The 23,172-nt window shown below is 35.8% G+C and overlaps 1 protein-coding gene, 1 long non-coding RNA gene and 1 pseudogene across 3 annotated transcripts; 2 read left to right on the top strand and 1 right to left on the bottom strand.

The window, feature by feature from the left end:
* Positions 1-4,434: 4,434 nt before the first annotated feature.
* Positions 4,435-8,486, bottom strand: LOC140825030 (probable transcriptional regulatory protein At2g25830). Of its 2 annotated transcripts, XM_073186499.1 has the most exons (7): positions 8,252-8,483; positions 7,985-8,145; positions 7,203-7,264; positions 6,364-6,520; positions 5,973-6,247; positions 5,171-5,291; positions 4,435-4,905 (listed from the first exon to the last, which is right to left on the bottom strand). In XM_073186499.1, exons 1-7 carry the CDS (start codon positions 8,349-8,351, stop codon positions 4,813-4,815), a joined length of 969 nt encoding a protein of 322 aa, XP_073042600.1. In that variant the 5' UTR covers positions 8,352-8,483; the 3' UTR covers positions 4,435-4,812. The 2 variants fall into 2 exon arrangements, with proteins under 2 accessions (XP_073042600.1, XP_073042601.1); XM_073186500.1 differs by lacking the exon at positions 5,171-5,291 and having other exon boundaries at positions 8,252-8,486.
* A 1,341-nt stretch (positions 8,487-9,827) lies between these two features.
* Positions 9,828-14,981, top strand: LOC140825028 (protein unc-13 homolog; annotated as a pseudogene).
* A 71-nt stretch (positions 14,982-15,052) lies between these two features.
* LOC140825029 (uncharacterized) lies at positions 15,053-17,567 on the top strand. The gene is made up of 3 exons (XR_012116572.1): positions 15,053-15,145; positions 15,654-15,766; positions 17,203-17,567. It is a non-coding gene; the product is annotated as an uncharacterized lncRNA (long non-coding RNA).
* The last annotated feature ends 5,605 nt before the right edge of the window (positions 17,568-23,172 follow it).

Genomic DNA, 23,172 nt, shown 5'->3' with positions numbered 1-23,172 from the left:
AAAATCTGATATTATTATATAATTTTGAGTATTAAATATTTCATATATGATACCAATATATGATTTTTGAGTACCGAAACATGTATAACAAATTTTGATATTCATGGCATGTTTTTTTTCGGATGAAAAATTGATATAAAGCATTGAATATGTGATACTAATATATGATATTTCAGTATAAACTCTTTCAAATCGGGTAATAATATACGATATTGGAGCACACAAACAAGTATAATAACTATTGATATTAATATATTTCTTCCAATTTTAAAATCAAAGTTTTATTTTTTTGTTTCATATATAAAACAATTTATTCTGCAATATCGTATATATAAATTTTCAATTATTTGTACCGATTTTATACCAAAAAATAATCAGGGATCTAGGAGTGCAAAAACTTTTTTTTTATCTGAAGTGGTAAAATTAATTCTAATAGATAGTTACCTAAAAGTATATACAGAAAACGAATTTGAATCATTTGATATATAGTGGATCTAATAAAACCTAAAAATTGATTAGAAAAATTTGCAAAATTATATTAAGTTTGTCACTAGATCATCGGCTTACCCAAAAAAAGATCCGATTTAATTAATCGATTAATTAATAAGAACAAAAAATCATACGTATGCTGACTAATTAAGAAATGATTAGTGTGTCCCCTTATGATTCAGTTGAGATTCGCTTTTAATGGCACTACTAATAATGGAATTATTGATTCCATTTTGTTAATTAAATTATATAAGTAGGGTAAGACTATCATGCATGCATGGTTATTCAAAAACTAGGGTTTTGTCATTTGTGTTTATTATTTAATTTTATATTAGGATAGAAAGAAAGGGCATGCAGTAGCCTTTGAAAAATCCCTAATCTACGGTAACTGCAAAACGATATTAACCTAGTAGTTAATGGTATGTTTGGTAGGATATAACATCATAATATAATTATCATACATTAATAAATGAAGCACCTTGCCATTCTTCATGGTACGCAACTACATATAATCTATATTATGTTTAATTACCCAGTGCGCATCGAAAACTAACGCATACAGGTTATTTAGTTATCTGCGCATTGAAAGCTAACGTATGTAGGACGTTACTCTAGTTAAGACATGAACCCTACTCACATGGGTAGTGCCCTAAAACCATTGAGGAGTTGATATTTGTCAAAATTTTGACACGTGTTAACTCTTCATTGCATGGAGTTGACAAGTATCAACTCCTCAATAGTTTGGGACACTACCCATATGGGTAGAGTCGAACGAACCGACGTGAATAATGGATACTAGAAGATACATTAGTCTTTAAATACATCTATTTTTTTTATATCGGATGCAATTAATAATTTTTCGCTCGAATATCGCTTTCTAGCCGAATCGATCTGCGAATAATATTTAATTCATATATATGACCGAATAGCCATTGATTTTAATTTGAATATAACGTCGACGATCTATGCTTGCGCAATTTAAATCATGAAATATATATTCCTTTTCATTTTCCTTTTTTGAATTTAGAACATGTCCACCAAATCCAGTAAAGCTCAAAGCTATGATCTAAAAGTGAAGAGATTATGAGGAAGTGATGATTTTGACATTGTGCTGATTTTTCAACAAGTAGGTCCCTGTTGATAAAGATGTATTAACTCCACGATGTATATAAATATGGCCGACCTCAGTATTCATTATTTATTTAAAAATATATACGACAATAGTTGTTAATCAAGTAAATTTTAAAAATTGCAACACATGGGCTATTTTTTTTTTGGAATTATAATGTCGTGAATAATTAGAGTAAATAAATTTACGGGTAGGTTTTATATATTTTTTTAACAAATTATATATCGAATTTGATATTATTTTTATAAAAAAAATAATCTATATGTAAATATTTTAAAATCAATTGTCAGTATGTAAATCAACACGAAATAATAAAATATCATACAAAAAATATATTGTATCTTAATTTGTAATTAATGCCCATGGAACTACTGATTTTTTTGGCTTGCAATCACATCTTTCACGGTATCTCATTTGCACTACTCATACTCACAATCTATGTATTTGAACCGGAGATAATGAGTTGAAGTGATTAAGAAGGCGAAATAAACCACTTTCAAAAGCTATATAATACTTTTGAGTTGTGCACATGAGATACTGTAATATATATGGTTGCATGTCCAAAAGATCAGTTGACACATCAATGTTACATAATTAATAATTAAAAAGATATTGTGAAAACTAAAAAGATTTATTAAATGCTAATCAATATATTGAAAAGGGGACCTCCAAAATGGACCAGGTGATAATATTAGAGTTTAATTCGTAGGTAGCTATATAGCTAGGAGGTTGAGATGGGGGCTTTGTCACGAAAAAAAGGAACATTTCATCCTCTCAAGAAGAAATTAGGAAGATAACAATTTGACTTTTCGTCGGAATTTCCAGCTCGAAGGTGGTCATAATTGTTATTTTAAATTACAGTACTAGTCTTACATAATATTGTTGTCGGGTAAAAATTTTAAGAGTTAGAAAATTAAGATCAATTATAATTTATTTAAAATTATAGTGTAATTTTATCACTCAATCTAAAATTTATATCTTTGTACCTCTTAATTATATCTTTAACGCACACGATAATTTTAAGTGTATAAATATTATTGTCTCACGTACTTTATTGTTTTTTGGGAAACAACATATTGATATATTTAATTATATAAAGAAACAAAACACTAATATTAATAAATGTTGAAAAGTGGAGAATAGTAGGAGAGAAGATATGTCCCAGGATTGGTAACTATCCATATATTAATAAGGATGATATAATATAATATAATATAGATGTAGTGTGTGCGTATTTTGGTGTCGGCATGGAGTAAAATATTAAAAAAATAGTGGAATTTATTGTTAATATTGTATATTAAATAATAAACTGGTTGAGGAGAGGGTGTCATGTATATTTGTGTGGTCCGCTTTTGAATTATTAAATGATGATATTATTGGGGGTCATGGTCTGCCCCTGGCCTGCCCCCCTCCCTTGTTTTCTGTACGGACACGTCTTTTCGGTAGAGTAGATGCTACCTGTGGGGGTAGTGTCCTCACAGGATCTCAGCCATTGATTTTATATGGTGATTAAATCTGGGCTTTTGATCACTTCATGGGGTGTATGTGTGTGTAATCTGGACCTTGATCACCTCATGGGCAGTGCACACAAGATAGGGTGAAATGAACCCGTCTTTTCCATCTCTCCCAACAAAATAAAAGGAGTGACACACTGCTTTGCGGCTGGGCTGCCTCTCTTTAATTTATCTACTCTTTCTCGGACGAACAGATAAAATTTCATAATACTATGTTCCATCCGTCCCGATTATTTCGTTTTTTTCCTTTCAAATATATATTTCAATTTTTATGTTTATTCATATTTTTTCTTGATTTTATTTTTATTCAAACGTGAGAATCTTTATTTGAATTAATCAAATAAATTTTATTTCTCAAATCAGTGTTAAAAAGAAAAGCATTCTATATACATGAGACGGTAACATAAATTTAAGCTTTTTGAGGGTTATAATTCACTTTTCATAAAATACGTTGAAATAATCCAATTTTGCTTGTGAACTGCAAAAAATTATAAAGTCGAAGATTTGTCTTTCCCTTTAATGACATTTCCATTCAAGTATGACAAAATATATTACAATTTCGAATTCACCGTGGACAAGATAATAAAAATAATAATAAATAAAAAGCATAAGTTTCAGAGATATATCATGTGTATGATTTCTATTGCGAACTGCATGAATAGTGCCGGCAATACTTCAGCTGAATGACTTGGACCAATTGTCGGATGGGTAAAAATTTTGACTCAAAATCATATGCCAGCAGCAGCCACCCTACTATAAATACGTTCTCCCTAAATCCCATGGAAAAATCAGACCATTTTTTTAAAAAAAATCGGGTAAACTTTAGGACCACACAGATTTATTCAATTTTTGACTTTTCAAATGAATGGACCATCGACATCAATGCCAGCGAATTTTGAGTGTCACATGTAAGAAAGCGATGGGATCGGAGCATGAGTCGGGACGGAAGGGCTCGTGTTCGAAGTTTTCTAATGAATTTTTTGTTTATGATTTTTCGAAACATGTATCGAAACCTGGGTAGGAGCCAAATGTAACCTTCAAGGATGGATATTGTCCCGGAAACCGATACGTTTCTTTGAATGGACGTCCACTCGAACTTTAATCATGATGAGTTCATATGAGAAAACTCGGAGAATATTAAAAAGCTACACATTGAATAATTGATGAGCCAATGACAGTTGAAAGTGGCTTCTAAAGCATTTGATCCGGGCTGAGAATCCCCAAAGATGGACATTAAAACTCGAAGCATTTCGGGCCGAGACAATTTATGGGCTAAAGAGGAAAAATTCTTATCAAAAAGACTAGACAGAACACCATGCATTATACTATCATAGTAAAAAAAAAAAAACATAAACTAAATATATAGATAGGTACAGGGATAATTATCAAGAATCAAGAAACATTTAAAAGTTTAAATGAAATGTGATTAATCCGAGATGAAATGAGCATTGCATTTTTCCTCTGCGTGTCTGAGTATAAGATTTAGCATTTTTTGAGAAATGATAACTGCCTCGATAGATTAGGCTCCATGCTCTAGCATCTAGGCAACAGTTCATGGTTCACTTTAAACTGTGAAGGTTTTGTTGCATTCGATCCTCTGCAAGCTGCAAATATGCCGATTCGACGACCCCAAATCTTGGTTTGATTTCGAGCCAAGTTGTTGCTGTCTGGTCTTGGAAATCATTTCTGATCAGTATACACGGCATCAACATCGTCAAGTTCAAGTAATCTGGACATCAATTCTTTGTTCAAGTCCATAGCTTCATCATCGACCTGCCACATACATTTCATATACTGAGAAATTGTTTGATACGGAAAACATGCATGGAAACAAGAATGAGCCCAGGATTTGCAACGAGAGAAAAGGTTAGACAGGGAGACTCTGGAACTTTGAGACTCGAAGCTTGAATTTGTAGAAGATAGAATCTCAATATATTACAGAATGTTATACTGTGGTTCGGAAAAACAAAATATTGAAATGTTAGACATGATAAAACCTTGCGATTTGAACTAATGGTATAAAGAACTTTCGAGGTACCTCAATAGGCGTTAAAGGAAGAAGCTCAAATCCATTGTCAGTTTCAAAAGTAATTTCTTCTTCCCGCAGTTTTGATAAGATGACTGGGTAGTTATCCATCGAACTTACGATCTTAATATATCTATGCAAGGTCGCAAGAATTAAAACACAAAGTTAAAAGGCCATGGTGAATACAATATAGAAAGAATTTGTATTCAAGCAACATGTCAGTATACAAAAGCATCATCTCTGACTTCATCTTGATTAAGTGGTCGATACATTTGAGGCATCGTATTAATAAATTTCAAAGGACCTGCACGCTGAATTCCGAACATCCAACTATCATTTTGTATATGTCTCACATTTCTTATTCAATTTGAAAAAAAAAAAAAAAAGATAATACTGCCTCAAACAAATAATTTGAAGCCAGAAATGCTTATAAAAACGAAAAAAAGTAAGGATTTTCCCCTGTTGCATCCAAACCAGTTTTCTTAAAAGCGCCGCCTCTCACCACCCCGATTTTTAGAAAGGTGATGCTTCTGGGCGCCGTTAAAGAAAATCGGCCGCCTAGGCTGCCTAGTCGCCGCCTAGGACCCTAGGTAACTCAAATCCGTCTAAGTGGCGGCCTAATTTAAATATAGAATATTTTAATTTTTCAATTTAAAAAATATTGTTCTGCATATTTTTCAATCAAATTGTATTTGAATATGTTATAGATGAATTATTTGAGAAATATAAAGATTAACAAGAAGAAATTTAGGTAAAAAAGAAAAACACCACGGCTCTAGGAGTTTCTGACTCAATTAAGGAAAGTCTTCCATACTTTTCCGAATCCTCTTCAGTGTCATCTTCATCGATGGACGGTTCGATGACATCATCAGCACCAGCATCTAAGGCAAGAGCAAGAAGTTGATCTTTGTCGGATTCTGCTGCCTTTATATTCACAACCCGAGCACGTTTAAACTTGAACATGATGGATCCAGAATCTGCCATTTTCCCACCACAGTCCTTCACTACCTCTCTAATAGCTGCCACTGATCTGTTTACTTTATCTGTTAACACCGAAACTATCATACCCACTCCACCATAACCATATACCTGAATACGCATACAAAGGTAATTGAGATGGAGGCAAAATGGCCAAAAAAAGGTGAATCTGTATTTGCAGCTTGCTTTAAATATGAAGGGACATAGTGAATTAGAGGGTTAATAACCTCATAGAATTTTTCTATGTAGGCTTCCTGGTCTTTCTCTGAAGCTCTCTTGATATTACGATCTAGAATATCCCTTGGTATATCAAGCTCCTTGGCTTTCTCGAATAAAGCAGCTAGAGTTGTGTTAGATATCGGACTTGAACCACCTTTCTTGACCCTGGACATTAAAGAATTTTAATAGATGGAGAATTAAACATAAAAACATTTAAAACAATTTTTATAATACCAAAATAATAATTATAACAAACAAGGCTGAAGCGCTGAGGAGTTGTCGAAATCCAGAAAATGATTCAGTCTTGGACTTTGGAGTGACACAAAACCCCCATTCATCAATGTGGGTTGGGTTCTTGCTTAAACCACTTCGTGCAAAACTTGGATTCATAAGAAGTGGTCCAACAATAATATTCATAATTATGAATACTTTCACAAGTGCAAGTCAACAGTTGGGGTACCATATGTTCAAAATTAAACACACTAGTCAGATATTAAGCAACAAAGGGCACCCAAAACTAACTTAATGAAAGATATGGGGACTTGCACATAATTGACTATGAACAACTGATTATGGGCTTTGATACCATGTCAGAAGTCACTTTAACAGAAAAATTGAATTCATGAAAGGTAGACTGGCTGTAATAACTATATTTTAACAGTTTTGAGTTCTTTGTATGGTAAAAATGTCTTTTTGAACTAAATCCCATGGTCCTATATGCATGAAACATGCAATGTCATTTATGCACGACCATGTATTCTTCTTTTATAATTGTTAACAAACAGAAAGTTGTTTTGACAATGAAGTCTGTCATATCACGCTGTTGCAAAGTCGTAGCACCACTTACGCAGATACAACTTCCTTCCCAAATCTAGCATACAGTTTTGCTTTCTTTGCGTCCTGGGTGGTCTGCATAAAAGCCAGATATCTAAACACTTGATATACAAACTGTTTTAACAAACTAAGATAAAATAAACCAATGCACCATACACCAAAAAAAATATAGTGATATCAATTCACCGGTTGCCCAACTGACATAGTATTATTTATTTTGTCTATTTCTAATTAACTTATAACTTCCCACTCTTAAGTTAAGTCAGATTGGCATAATGTGGACAACAAATTGAAATAGAATTGCTGTGATCAGATAATTTGGTTACTGATCCTCCAAATTCTTGCACAAAACATCAACGCTGGAGATAGTGGAAATTACACACGGACAGTTCAAGAAAGAGAAGAAATTCATTTCCGATAGTTCAATAACTCACATTACTAGTTTCCACTTTCCAGTCATTGAATTTCTGATCATGTTTAAATGCGCATCAACTTTCTGATCAGTGTTAAATTCACACCTCAAGAAACCATGAACCAAACAGAACGAAGTAGAACAAATACACCACAAAATGTGCTCTAAAGCACATCTTCTCTTTTTTATGAATAAAAGATCGACCAAGACTTGATCAGATTTCACATTTAAAATAAACCTCAACCAGCAGCTATATTCATCTAAAATTGCAGGCAAAGCTACTTCAGCTCGTCAATTCACATAGCAAATTAAGAGTTCATAACTAATAAGAGAAATACAAATGCCACATTTCAACACAGACCCACACATTTCAGCACAGCTACCTTTCTGCCGGCAATTTTGCAGGAGCGCCTTCCCATACACAGAGGAGTGCTAGTCCATATTTTTCTTTTGGAAGTATCACATTGAGGCCCGTAAAATGAAGCCCAAGAGCCAGAAGAATAGCAATAAAAAAACGACAGCTTTGTACTCAACAAACCAGTTCCTGATTCACCATCAACAACGAAAAAACTGTCACAGACATCATAATGGGAATTAACAAAAATCACGGAATATTTCCACAAAATAAACGAAAAACAAAAGGGCTTTACTATGATAAGAGCAGGAGCTGGAGGGTTTAAGAGAAAACCCATTTGAGAATCTGACAATTATCGAACCGAATGCTCTGATTGTAGAAGATGGAGGCACCATTTGTTAAATTTTATTGGTTTCTTTATATCTTCTGAAATCTGGTTCCCATTAACCCTTTCCTAAAGACGCGACGCATCGACTTTTTCCCAAGTTTTCTTGGAGCTAATTTTGTGGCTGATGCTCTAAGATCACAAATCTTTCCTCAAAATGGCCCCAAAAAACATGTAAAGGCCCAAAGAGAGGGAAAATAGGTTTGGGCCTAGTTTCTATATCCTTATTCCTTCCCCATTATCTTTTTATGTAGTAAATGATAATAACATGGAATCCAATTGAATTGATACAACTAAAATTTTGAATGTGTCGATAATGGACAACTAACTCTAATTTTGGTCATATATGATTATTTTTTTGTGATTTTGATTCTTTATATTATTAAATTTTAATTTTATTCTTCTATCGTTGTTGTTTTGATAATTTTGATGTGTGTCATGACACATATACATTACAAATGAAAAAAAAAAAGATTAAAACAGTGCGTTTTTAAAATTAAAATAATTAATAAAGCCATATTTAATTTTTCATATGTCAATCTATTCATTCATATATATTAAATATATCGACCATTTTCAACAATATTTTTATATCCTATTAAAACCTCATTAAATAAGGTCAAATAAGCAAATCATCGGAAGAGAGTAAAAATGTTCCTTAATTGAATGATACAAAAGTGCACTTCAATAAATAAATGTATAAATAATGAAATAATAATGTATATTTTGGATTACAATAATTTGAATATGTAACGTGGAAAAAGATGGGTCACCAGAATCATTAACTATTTTATAATCATGCTGATATAAAATGCACACCAACAGCTTTCATGTAATCATTTTTGGCATACTTTGAAGTATAATATCATTAATTATTTGATATTTCATCTTTATTTCGTCACATTGTTTATTTATCTTATATTAATTCAATGAATTAAATTACAATATTATTTTAATAAATAATACTATTAATATTTTTAATTATTAAAATAACAAAATAATAATTTTTCATCTTATTTCAAATTTTATCTATAAAATCAGACGAACTCTTATTTATCAATCAAATCAAATATTATATTAATTATCAATTTTTTTATATTAGATTATTATCTACGTAATATTATCGTATCTTTAATTTCAAATTATATATATATATATATAACTTAAAATTCATCTTCCATAAATTCATTATTAAATCTTAAATTCATGAAATATTAATGTGCCCTCTGGTTTTTTTTTAAATATTATAATTTTTTTATCTTATATTTTTTATTTTAATCAATCTTTTGTATATTTGTACTGATATTAATATTTATTTAATACATTAATTAATATAGCACTAGTTTATAGTAGATTGTTTTTTTTTTTTGAAATAAGTTTATAGTAGATTGTTATAGCTTAAGATAATGCAATTTATTTATACCAAAATAATTATCATTATAAACCATAATTTAAATAAAACGCATAATTGGAATTAAATCTATTTCAAAAAGATTTACGACCTTCCGTTGTCTCTCTTTACCAATCACGCGGTGGAACTATGGCGTCTCTCTTCCGGGACCGCTCCCTCGGCTACAGCAAAAGAGATTCATTTTCCTCCTCTAACTCCGCCGCCGCTTCTCCGTCATCCGCCACCTCACGTCTCACTGCCACCTCAGCTGCCGCCTCTTTTTCGCCGCTTCCCTCCCCATTCGGCGACCTCACTCCCACTCTCTCCGCCGCAGACCTTCGCGCCTCGGCATACGAGATCTTCCTTTCCGCCACTCGCTCCGCATCCACGAAGCCTCTCACCTACATTCCCAGCAGCAATCTCGCTAATTCGCCCAACAATTCGAGTAGTTCTAATGGAATTTCGAGTAGTACTTTGCAGAGGTCATTGAATTCGGCGGCGGCTTCTAAGATGAAGAAGGCGCTAGGGATGATATCCATTAGTTCGAAGCGGAGCTCGATGGTGGAAGTCCGGGTAATTCGGGTTCGGGTGGGAAAGTTAAGAAGCCAATGACTCTGGGGGAGTTGATGAGGGTACAGACGAGGGTTACGGAAGCCATGGATACTAGAATTAGGAGGGGTTTGTTGAGGATTTCTGCCAGCCAGGTCAGCTATCACATTACTCTTATTCTTGCAACATTTTTTCCAATTTTATCTCTTCATCGAAAAATTCTGTCTTCGATTGTAATATGTCACTGTTGTTTTAATTTGGTAAGGAAATGAGTTTTCAGCGTTGGATTTGGCGTTGGTGCTGTAAATTGTTGATTTTTAACTTTTAGATTGAATTTGAGATATGAGGTCTACGAGAGCCATTAGAAAATGGGAACCGCGTGACCTGAAGGTTACTGTGTTGATGTAATTAAAAGAGTAGATTTGCTACTGTTTCTTTCGTTTGTTTTCTGTTGATAAAATTTGTTCGTTAGTTAATGATTTTTTTGGATTTAAGTTTCGACATTTCTGGAGTAAGAGGCATTTTAGGAGTTACGTGACGTCATTTTTACTGTGTTTGATAAATCTCTTGTTTTCTATGAGTTGAGTTCTTCAAAATGTGTAAATGAAAGTAATAAAAAATTAGATGAATATATTTTATTGCTTTTTAACAGAGTGATAAATGTGCTATTTTGTTTAATTTTTTCCTGCTGCCTTTCTTAGTTTCTGTCAATTGACTTTCAAAGTTTTATGTGCCATCACACATATGGAAGTTTATTCTATTATGTTATTTTAAACTCCAGATGTATTGTATTTTGTTTTTTCGCTGGTTCAAAGATTTAATTAATGAATTGTCCGTGCTTCATGTACTTCACCATAAGGTAAAATATATAGTTTTTTTCTGGTTGTTATAGGTTGGAAGGAGAACTGAGTCAATGGTTCTCCCACTAGAGCTTTTACAACAATTCAAAGCCTCGGATTTTGCGGATCAACAAGAATACGAGGCATGGCAGAAGAGAAACCTTAAAATGCTTGAGGCTGGACTACTTTTGCATCCTCACACAGCATTGGATAAGGCTAATACTGCTGCTCAACGACTACGACAAATTATTCAAGGAGCCTTCAACAAGCCTCTGGAGACTGGGAGAAACAATGAATCAATGCAAGTCCTTCGCACTACAACAACGGTGCTTGCTGGTAGAACATCTGACGGATCTCTGGATTCTTGCCACTGGGCAGATGGCTACCCATTGAATACCCGGCTCTATGAATTGCTTCTCGAAGCCTGCTTTGACATAAATGATGAAATATCTATCGTGGAGGAAGTTGACGAGCTGATGAAACTCATAAAGAAAACTTGGGGAATCCTGGGACTAAACCAAATGATGCATAATTTATGCTTCACCTGGGTTCTGTTCAATCACTATGTGGCCACCGGACAAGTTGAAAATGATCTAATACGTGCAGCCGATTGCCAGCTCGCTGAAGTCACAAAAGACTCAAAGATAACAAAAGATCTAGTTTACTCAAAGATTTTAAATGCTACTTTGACTGCCATGTTGGGATGGACTGAGAAAAGACTCCTGGCATATCATGAAACATTTGATAGTCGAAATATAGAGTCCATGCAGAGCATTGTGTCGGTTGGGGTCTCAGCTGCTAAGATTTTGGTTGAACATATATCAAATGAGTATTGCCGCAGAAGAAAAAATGAAGTTGATGTGACTCTCAGCAGGATAGACACTTATATAAGGTCATCGCTGCGCACTGCATTTGCTCAGGCAAGTTCCTCTGCTGTTCTTGTAGAGCTTCAATTTTGAAAGGATAACCCGGTTGTGAGTCGGGTGGCCAGTGACAATGCCTCACACAGCTTAATTAATTTCTTCCACTGCCTGTACAGGTGGTGGGGATGTAATTATGTGATCCTATGTCCATTACTTACTTTATCCATAATCATTCAGAATGATCACATTTTTGAACTTTTGACGACCAACACATACATCGATCAGAATCATCATCAACTGTGATCAGTCTACCGACAAGCAAACCTTTCATTTTCTTGAAACTCCACCTGTCTTGAGTCAGGGTCCAATCACATAATTAGCTATTTAGGACTAGGAAAAAGAGTATGAAGACTAATATATAGTAACAGGAGTGGGTTATGTGTAAATTATCGCGGTCCTTTCCTGAAGTTGAAACCCTCCTGGAGTATGTAACGGATCGGGTTTTCTCCCACGCTATTCCTTTTCTGATCAACTCATGAAATATTCAGATAAAAAAGATATTAATAATATCGAGTTTACAGAGGATTGAGAAGGCTGATTCCAGCAAGAGGGCATCTAGAAGTTGATCAAATCCCCTTCCTGTTCTTGCAATCCTCGCAAAGGATGTTGGCGAGCTTGCAGCAAAAGAAAAGGACATATTTAGCCCTATTTTAAAGGGATGGCACCCTTTTGCCGCAGGTGTTGCTGTTGCCACTTTACATGCTTTCTATGGGAACGAGCTGAAGCAATTCATATCATGTACCACAGAGTTGACCCCAGATGCTGTACAAATACTGCCAGCTGCAGATAAATTGGAAAAAGATCTTGTCCAAATTGCGGTAGAAGATTCAGTGGACTGTGATGATGGTGGGAAGGCTATTATTCGTGAGATGCCTCCTTTTGAAGCTGAAGGTGCAATGGCTCAAATGGTAAACGTTTGGATAAAGACTAGAATAGAGAGGTTGAAGGAATGGGTTGACAGAAATCTCCAACAAGAGGTACCTTATACTGATTCTTTACTATAACAACAAAATTCAGATTTTACAAGTTCATAAATTGAAAAGATCATTTTTTTTATTTAGTTTAAATAAGAATTTTTACTACTATTATCAAAGACTGTTCTCTAAAAAAATGATTTCACAACTCAATGGTGTACTGCTGTTTCGGTCTTGACAGTGGTAGAAATGTTTTTTTTGGCAATGGAATTGTTCATGTCGTTGTTTTTCTCTGATTTAGCTTTGGAATCCACAAGCCAATCAAGAAGGATGTGCTCCTTCAGCTGTAGAGGTTTTGCGAATAGTTGATGAGACCTTGGATGCTTTCTTTCAGTTGCCGATACCAATGCATCCAGCACTGCTCCCTGACTTAATCACTGGACTTGATAAATGTCTTCAATATTATGTAACGAAAGCAAAATCGGGCTGTGGTAATACTTATACTGCTTAGCTCAACCAAAATATTCATATAATTGTCAATGTCCTAGAAGTCAACTTTATGAAATCTTTGGTATGCAGGATCAAGAAACACTTGTATTCCTACGATGCCGGCATTAACCAGATGTACCACTGAGGCGAAATTTCAATGGAAGAAAAAGGATAAATCAATAAACTCTCAGAAGAAAAATCCTCAGGTTGCTACAGTTAATGGAGATAGTTCTTCGGGGGTTCCACCACTTTGTGTACGTATAAATAGCTTGCATAAAATACGGATGGAGTTAGAAGTTATGGAGAAAAGAATAGTAACCTTATTGAGGAACTCAGAATCTGCTAATTTAGAAGATTTTTCGAACGGATTAAGTAAGAAGTTTGAACTCACACCAGCTGCTTGCATTGAAGCAGTCCAACAATTGTCTGAAGGAGCTGCTTACAAAATTGTCTTCCATGATCTCGGCCACACTTTATGGGACTCACTGTATGTTGGTGACCCTGCGTCGTCTAGAATCGAACACTTTCTCCAGGATCTTGAGAAAACACTGACTATTGTAGCAGACACTGTTCAAGAAAGATTGCGTACCCGAATTGTTGCTGACATAATGCGAGCCTCATTTGAAGGTTTTTTATTGGTATTGCTTGCTGGGGGCCCTACACGAGCCTTTTCTCGCCAGGACTCACAGATAATAGAGGATGATTTCAAGTCCCTTAAGGATCTATTCTGGGCCGATGGGGATGGATTGCCTGCTGACTTAATCGATAAGTTTGCAACCACAGCAAGAGACATAGTTCCCCTTTTTTGAACGGACACAGAGAACCTCATTGAGCTGTTTAGACGCTTGACTTTAGAAACATACGGTTCATCAGTCAAATCTCGACTCCCATTACCTCCAACATCTGGGCAGTGGAACCCAATTGAACCAAATACGTTGCTGCGACTTTTGTGCCACAGGAACGATGAAACCACGTCAAGGTTTCTCAAGAAAACATACAACTTGCCGAAGAAACTGTGAGAGACGCTATCTTTTGGTGCAGGATTGTGGACTACGAAGTGCAGAATTGGCCATAAATTCTGTAGTTTTGGTTGCCTTGAGCCGCTGCATAGCCGTGTACAGTAATTCTTCTGAAACTTCTTATGGGGTTAAGTTTCAGTGGGGATTGGATTAGTGTGGTCTCATTCTTCTATTTTATTTTTGTTAATATATATATATATATATATATATATATATATATATATATATATATATATATAATGTATTTGTTCCTGTTGTTTCCCAGTTGGTTGCCTCATAGAAGATCCTCATTCATTCGTTCTTTAATTATATTTTGCTAAATGCATTTTTTAAATCATTTTGTTGTTATATATCCAAATTTATCTATATGTAGTGGTCTGAAAATTGCATATCGTTTTTCTTATTTTTTTAAATTTTCTAATAATTAAAAGATTTTAAAAAACACTATTAGCAATTTTTTTAATTAATAAAACAAGAGTCAGCCCTAGCTCAAACTCTGAAACACCTCGCTTCAAAAACTTCTCTAGAACCCTAGCTCCCTTCAATTATAACGTATTCGCCATTAATGGCGTCGTGCTACAGATCAATCTCAAGGTCTGGACTTAACCTTCTCAAATCCACCTTCGCGAAGCCCTGCACCAGAGCTCAATCCTTGCGCTCCCCGCCGTCCCTTTTCTCTAGGTTTTCATTTCAAACCGTACATGAGTTATTTTTCCACGATTGATTTTGTTTCTGCGTATATGTTGGATTGATATGGATTTCTGCTAAATCTCTTATCATTGTCAGGATTTGATTTATCGAACACCACCAAGCTCGTGCTTTATGATGTGAATCATTTCAAGATTTTATATTTTCCTATTTTATCAATGAGTTGCATGGATTTATCATTCAACCGACGGCATTTTATTGTAAAAAGACGAACCCTATTATTTCCATGACCCATATCGTAGAGTGCACCTGGAATTAGTTGCAGAGCCATCAGCCAAGTACGTGAGGATGGCAATTTTATTTGTCTTGGGATGAAGTTGCATATTAAGAAAATTAATGCCGAGTTATTTTTTTTATTAAGTAGCAAATATGTTCTCTTTACATTTCTGAATAAGTTTTTTATTTGGATTTTAAATGCTTGGGTCATCTAAATTCAAGACTTCTTATGTCATCAAATCAAATGTAATATCTTGCATTTCAGGCCATGGTCGCAAATGGGAGCTTTACAGTCTCTGTTACCACTCCACTCGGCTATTTCCTCGGCTAGGTTGACTTCTTGCCTGGGTGCTGACACCTGCAGATCCTTGTCTCAGGGTATGCTCTGCAGTGCCAACCCTGGTGTTTGATAGATTTTGTATTGTTTATGTAAGAATACTTCCTAGTTTTTTCATATCTTAACAAAAATGCTGTATTCTAATCATCTGATGCTATCTTTCCAGAAGCTTTGCTTCAACAACGGTGTTTTTAGTTGATTTTATGCAGCAAATGCAAATTTGGTGAAATTCCCAACCAAATGTGTAATTCTCGCTGAAGCTTGTTTATTAGGTGGCTTTTTTGCTGAAGTCAATAGCAATTTAGTGGGAAAATTTAATGGAATACGATGAGATCTTACTGATTCATTTAATTTAGTATTTCGTGGAGTCAAAATGCATATTTAGCTTTCCTGAGACTTTAATCCAAGTGCCTTGCTTGATATATGTGTTGTTATTTCTAGGAATAACACCGTGTAGCATGGGGCCATATTCGTTTAGCTGCAATATAATTTGGAATGTATTATTTAAGGCATGTAATGTCAATTCAGTGAGCGAACATGTAGCTAAACGGACTTTATGATATCCAGCCATTGGGATTTTATCTTCTCGTGTTCTACACACCACAATTGATTGAAATTTCCAGGTTGGCGGCTTTATCATATGGTTGGTTTTGTTATAAATTAAGTTTCTCCGAGTTTGGTTTCCAAGTATCGAAAGCAGCATCTTGTGCATGTAAGTGGCCTTCTCTAAAAAGCCAGCAGCTGTGAGCTATACCATTTGGTTAAATAAAAGTTTTACTTGGGGGAAGTTGAGTGTATTGTCCAGCTTATTGGGCTGAAAAATGTGTTTGGCTTTAAGCTTGAGGTAGGAGCCCAAACCCAAAAGATTAGTCCTTCTATGACCACTCAACAGTCGTCGTCGTGGTGCACAATTTTACCCAGCACTTGCGCGGAGCTGACACCTATGACCATCTATCACTCTATTATCACTGCACTACAACACATTGAATCCAGAAATTCTTGTAAATGAATGCAGCGTACGCCATGTGATATTGTTGGGCACAATGAGCTTAGTCCTTCTCAGCCGCATCGATGGTGTAATTCTTATGCCATGTGAAGCTGTCTCTATGTGGTCCCTTATCACAATGCATTCTTCTCCTCTGTCATTACCTTTCTTTAATTGAATTATATGTCCTCAAACCTGTTGAAAGATTTACTCGAGGAAATCTTTAGATTTCAATTGAAAATACAAGAGCCCTTATGTTTCTTAATATGTAGTCGTTTTATTCTAAATAGAAAACTCTATATAATGTCTGACAGAGGAGAAGAGGCACGAGTACATAATTGATTTTACTGATTTTATGACGACTAATTGCTGCATTCAACCATTTCCTTTTCCTCTAGTCCTTATATTTGTCTTTTTGGGTTGATTTTTCTTAGAGTTATCTGATGTATGGTATTAATGCTCCACGTGTGGATTTTCGTCTTCTTGTTCCAGAGCTAGGTATCTGTGTGCCCCGATAATGGACTATGATAATTGATGAGCGTTTACAAGCTGAAGAAGCTATTTGATCAGATGGATCGTATCTTCTTCTTGAATCAGAGTTCTTTCTATTGGGTTTCAAGAATCAAATTCTTGACAATTTTGTATTGCAAGAATTCATTGGTTAAACTTTGGATGGTGGTCAATTCCTCGTATTACTTCTTGCCTTCTCGAAACGTGTTTTTCCACGTATCTGGTTTGAACCCAATACAATACTTAGATGTAATTTTAAACCAGCTGCCATTAGATAATGTAACTGGTAACAAAAAACTTGGTTTTCCGATAATATTTTTGTTTTGTGTAAAGAGTTAGTGGTACAAGTACAACAATTCTTACAAAACATAAAAAACGATAAAAAAATTTATTTATCAAAATTTTACGATACAATTGTTGTATATATTAATGTATAATATATTTGTTGTATTTAAACATAATTCTTGCGTGAATTATACTATCGGGGGACTGCAGCCTAAAGCAAATGTTTTGTTATGCTTGTGTTGTGCGGGCCGTGAACGCTTGCTTCGGGCCTTTGCGGGGACACACTTCAGGGCGGAGAATTGGGCAGGTCAGTGGCGTCTCGGGCTCGGATGCTTCGCTTGTTCGGGCTTGCATAAGATGGAGCTTGTGCAAATCCTCGCTGGAGAATGATTTCTCCGTGAAATTAAAATTGGGGTTTATGGGTTAGAATAGAGACGTAGATTTGGTTGTTTTAAATTGGTTATTGATAATATGAAATTATGAAAATGTATATAATGTATATGAACATTTGCTAATTTGGATAGGACGAACATTAATTATTCGGTAAATAGAAATGTTTCATAAATTGAGTCTCGTCAAAAAAAAAAAAAAACATGCACTCTCCATATTCCAATATGATTAGTGAAAGAAAAAAGGGCCACCCATGGTACGCTCGGGTATTTTGTGGGCCCAAATCCAGCCAAACCAAGCCCAAAAACAAACAGCTTCTGCTTCTTATTATTATTATTATATTTATTAATTTTTAAAACAATCTACGCTATTAATATTATCTCATTTTCTATTATACTAAATAATAAAAATAAGATTGAACTACAAAAAAATAATATTATAATTCTCACTCATATGTTGGAAGGAAAAAAAAATCGGGAATGATGAGATTCGAACATGTCTACTACTAAGATACATGTTCTTTTCATTTATTTAAGGGGTCATTTAGTTATATAGTTATTTTCTTAAAAAAAGACATATAGTAAAAAAAATATTAAAAATTTAGGGGGCCGTGATCCCTTGACCATATGATTCATATACATAATAATAGTTATAATTTTTCATATCCATAGTAGCATGTATGTCATTTGTTAGTGTCAATCATTAATACTCATCTCGTTTCACATATTTTTATTTCAGTTATTATTATTATTTTTCTATATTTATTCTCTAACAACTCCATTTACCTTTAGTATAAATTATTGAATTCTTTTTTATAAAGAAGATCTGAATTGGGACTTGCATATTCTTTAAAGTTTGGCTCTCACTTTACGGGAGGGCGCGTGGGCAAAATAGTTGATTGACAAAAGGAATGAACTGGGCATAGCGTGAGAAATAAATAAGCGTAAAGATGATGGTATGGCGAGAAGCACGATATAAAGTCGGTCACGCGTGCGGGCCACACTTCCCAAAATCTAAAAGATGCGGGCCCACTGGGACTCCATTTTTAAATAAAGAGTATATAAACAATTTATTTTTCAAAAAAGTAAGGCAGAATACACATTTCTATTACTGTCTTTTATAAACTATTTTCATGTACAATTAATTCTATGAGCAAAAATTGGTGCAATATGCGCTGAAACTGCATTTGGCTTAGTCATATGAAACTTTGGCTTCTTTATCAGTTGAAGGAGTCTTCTCCGAATCACTGGCCGATAAAACCAGTTTTTTCTCCGACTTTGGATGAACAGTTGCTTTGGATTAGTAACTTGCGAGTATTCAATCTCATTCATGTCCATGAAGTGGTGCTGGAGAAATTTAAATCTCATTCATGTCCATGAAGTGGTGCTGGAGAAATTTACACAATTGACAAAAACTTAATACGAATCATCAAAGAAAAATAAATATAAAATTTTGACAAATATATTTTAAAATATCTTAGTTATCCTCGAGAAAAATATCTTGGAAATTAAAAGTGGTTGATGGTAAAAGCCGCTATCAACGCAAAACAAACCGGTCAATCTGAAAAAAATTACCTAAGATTTGAAAACGATTTTTTAACTTGGAAAATAATGGTGTGAAATATAGGAATATTATGGAGCCACTTAGTCTGGTCTCCCATTATTCATAAACGGAAATTGTGTTGGTCCCACGTGCGGAATTTGAGATAATAAAACCCGAAAATAAAGAATAAACTGGACACCGAGATTTACGTGGAAAACCCCTAAAAATTATTAGGGTAAAAACCACGGGCAAGATGAAAAGAATTTCCACTATAATATTTTGTGGTGTACAACTCACTCACTGTGTTTCCAAAGAGAACACACACTCTCTTAATACAGGAGAACAAAACACCTCACAAATATTATAGAACTAATAGGAGAAAGAGAGAAAACTCAATATGTTGATTGAGAATGGGATACTCCAATTGATGAAGGAATGCATCTATTTATAGATGCAATTCCTCATCTGAACAAAAGCTTCCGGTTCCAACTTTGCATTGCGTTTGTCTGCTCATTTCTTCTGCCCAATTTCTTTGACCCGACATGCATTTAATACAAAGACTTTTCTTGCCGACATTTCTCCCACTTGGAGATTTGATTGAGAATCAAACACATCTCCACACATCCTTTCAATCTTGCCATTCCCTGCTGCTTACGTTTCCGCTAGACCACTTGAGAATCTGCACCACTCAAACTTTTCAATGTTCACTGGCTTGGTCATAAAATCAGCTATGTTGTCCTTCGTATGGATCTTCTGCATATCCACACTTCCTTCCTCTACTACTTCCCGCACAAAGTGAAATTGTACTCCAATATGTTTCGTCCTGGAATGAAAGGCTGGATTCCTTGCGATGTGCAAGGCACTCTGACTGTCACAAAACAAAGAAACATTCTCTTGTTTGTGTCCGATCTCCTCCAGTAACCTTTTAATCCATATTATTTCCTTGCAACCTTGAGTAGCTGCCATGTATTCTGCCTCTGTTGTAGATAACGCCACAACTGTCTGCAGTTTTGAAACCCAGCTTACTGCTCCCCCTGCAATTGTAAACACATAACCAGTAGTAGATTTCCTCTTATCAGGATCACCTGCATAATCTGAATCGACATAGCCCCTGAGTGTAAAATCCGATCCTCCATAACATAATGCAGCATTCGAGGTACCCTTGATGTATCTAAGGATCCTCTTAACAGTACTCCAATGCTCTCGTCCAGGATTCGCCATATACCGACTAACTGCTCCCACTGCTTGAGCAATGTCCGGTCTTGTACAGATCATAGCGAACATCAAACTTCCCACTGCTGATGCATACGATACTCGAGACATCTCCATCCTCTCTGCTTCACTGCTAGGACACATCTCGGAGGATAACTTGAAGTTAACAGGAAGAGGGGTTGAAATTGGCTTACTATCTTGCATGTTGAAGCGTTGCAAGATTTTCTTCAAATAATTTTTCTGGGAAAGCCAAATCTTTCTGTTACTTCTGTCTCGGTGAACTTGCATCCCTAGAATCTTGTTTGCTGGTCCCAAGTCCTTCATATCAAATTCCCTAGCCAACTCTGCCTTCAATCCTTGGACCTGATCTTTGTTGGGGCCTGCTACCAACATGTCGTCCACATACAACAGCAAAATGATATAATCATCACCAGACCTCTTGAAATACGTACAAGGGTCTGCACTCAGTCTGTTGTATCCAAGGCTCATGATATAGGAATCAAATCTCTTGTACCAACACCTCGGCGCCTGTTTGAGACCGTACAGAGATTTCTTCAACCTGCAAACCAAGTTCTCTTTGCCTTTTTCCGCAAAACCTTCTGGCTGGAGCATATAGATTTCTTCTTCAAGATCTCCATGAAGAAACGCCGTTTTCACATCTAGCTGTTCTAGATGTAGGTCAAACACCGCACACAATGCCAACACTACTCTGACTGTTGTAAGCCGAACCACAGGAGAAAATATCTCATTGAAGTCGATGCCTTCTTTCTGAGCATACCCTTTTACCACCAATCTAGCACGATACCGCTCCACTTGGTTATTGCCATCACGCTTGATCTTATAGACCCACTTGTTTCCAATGGCTTTCCTCCCTCGTGGTAGTGTAACAAGATCCCAAGTTTTATTCCTGTCTAATGCCTCCAACTCTTCTTGCATTGCTATCATCCATAAGGATACATCCGAGCTTTGAGTAGCCTCGTGGAAACTCGATGGCTCACCATCCTCTGATAATAGACAATATGCAATGTTGCTTTCAGTGACATAATCTGAAAGCCAACCTGGTGGTCTTCTGTCTCGAGTTGACTGCCTCACATTGGAAACCTCAGACTCAACTTGTTCTTGTTCTTCGTGCTCTGGTACTGCTTCACAAGAAACTTGACCTTCGTCTGTCTTATTTTCCACCTGAAAAATAGTAGTTTCTGAATTCTGTGTGCCTTTGTCTCCCTTTACTTTATCTTCCTCGAAGATAACATCCCTGCTGATGACAAGCTTGTGAACAGTAGGATCCCACAAGCGAAACCCCTTTACTCCATCAGCATAACCCAAGAAGATACATTTTCTGGATTTCGAATCCAACTTCGATCTTTCTTGCTCATTGTACAGAACGTACACCGGACTTCCAAATGTATGCAAAAGAGAATAATCTGTCGGCTTCCCGGTCCACATCTCCATCGGAGTCTTCAGATCAATCGCCACTGAAGGAGAACGATTGATAATATAACAAGCGGTTTTGACTGCTTCCGCCCAAAATGACTTTTCTAGACCCGCAGTCCTCAACATAGCTCTTGTCCTGTCCAACAAGGTTCTGTTCATCCGCTCCGCCACTCCATTCTGTTGAGGTGTGTAAGCCGTCGTGAACTGTCTCTTGATGCCCTCATGTTGACAATATGCATCAAACTCGTCACTGGTATATTCTCCTCCATTGTCAGTCCTCAGACACTTGATTTTCTTTTCAGAATCAAGTTCAACCCGCGCTTTGAAATCTTTGAAGATCTGGAAAACATCTGATTTCTTCTTGATTGGATACACCCAACATCTCCTAGAGAAATCATCAATGAACGAGACAAAGTATCTCGCTCCTCCTAGGGATACAACCGGTGCTTGCCAAACATCCGAATGAATCAGCTCCAATATGCTTTTGCTCCTGGCAGTAGAAGTGCCAAACTTTAATCTGTGTTGTTTACTGGTAACACAGTGCTCACAAAAGGGTAGTAACACTTTTGTAAGTCCCGGCAGCAGCTTCCGTTCTGAGAGAATTTTCAAACCCTCGTTCTGACATATGCCCGAGCTTTCTATGCCATAACACTGTTAATTCTTCTCCTGAACCAATTGATGCAACAGCTAGTTCTGCCTCTTTGTGTGTTTCTCCCAAAAGTACATACAGATTTGCAGCAACCTTTTCCGCCTTCATAACCACAAGCGCGCCTTTTACAATTTTCATGATCCCTTTCTCGATCCGAGTTTTGCACCCGATGTCATCCAATTGCCCCAAGGACAAAAGATTTTTCGCCAGTCCTTTCACATGTCGTACCTCCTGTATGGTGCGAATGGTGCCATCAAACATTTTAATTTTGATAGTACCGACCCCAGCGATTTCCAAGGCATGATCATTTCCCATGAATACAGATCCTCCTGAGACAGGTTCATAATGATCAAACCATTCTCTCCGAGACGTCATATGCCACGTCGCTCCTGAATCCATAATCCATGTGTCACAAAATTTGTGCCTGCCTTCTGCAACTG

Source organism: Primulina eburnea, chromosome 3 (genome assembly GCF_022965805.1).
Source record: "Primulina eburnea isolate SZY01 chromosome 3, ASM2296580v1, whole genome shotgun sequence".
Classification (NCBI taxonomy): Eukaryota; Viridiplantae; Streptophyta; class Magnoliopsida; order Lamiales; family Gesneriaceae; genus Primulina; species Primulina eburnea.
The sequence above is the reverse complement of the archived record's forward strand: the minus strand, read 5'-3'. Positions and strand labels throughout refer to the sequence as shown.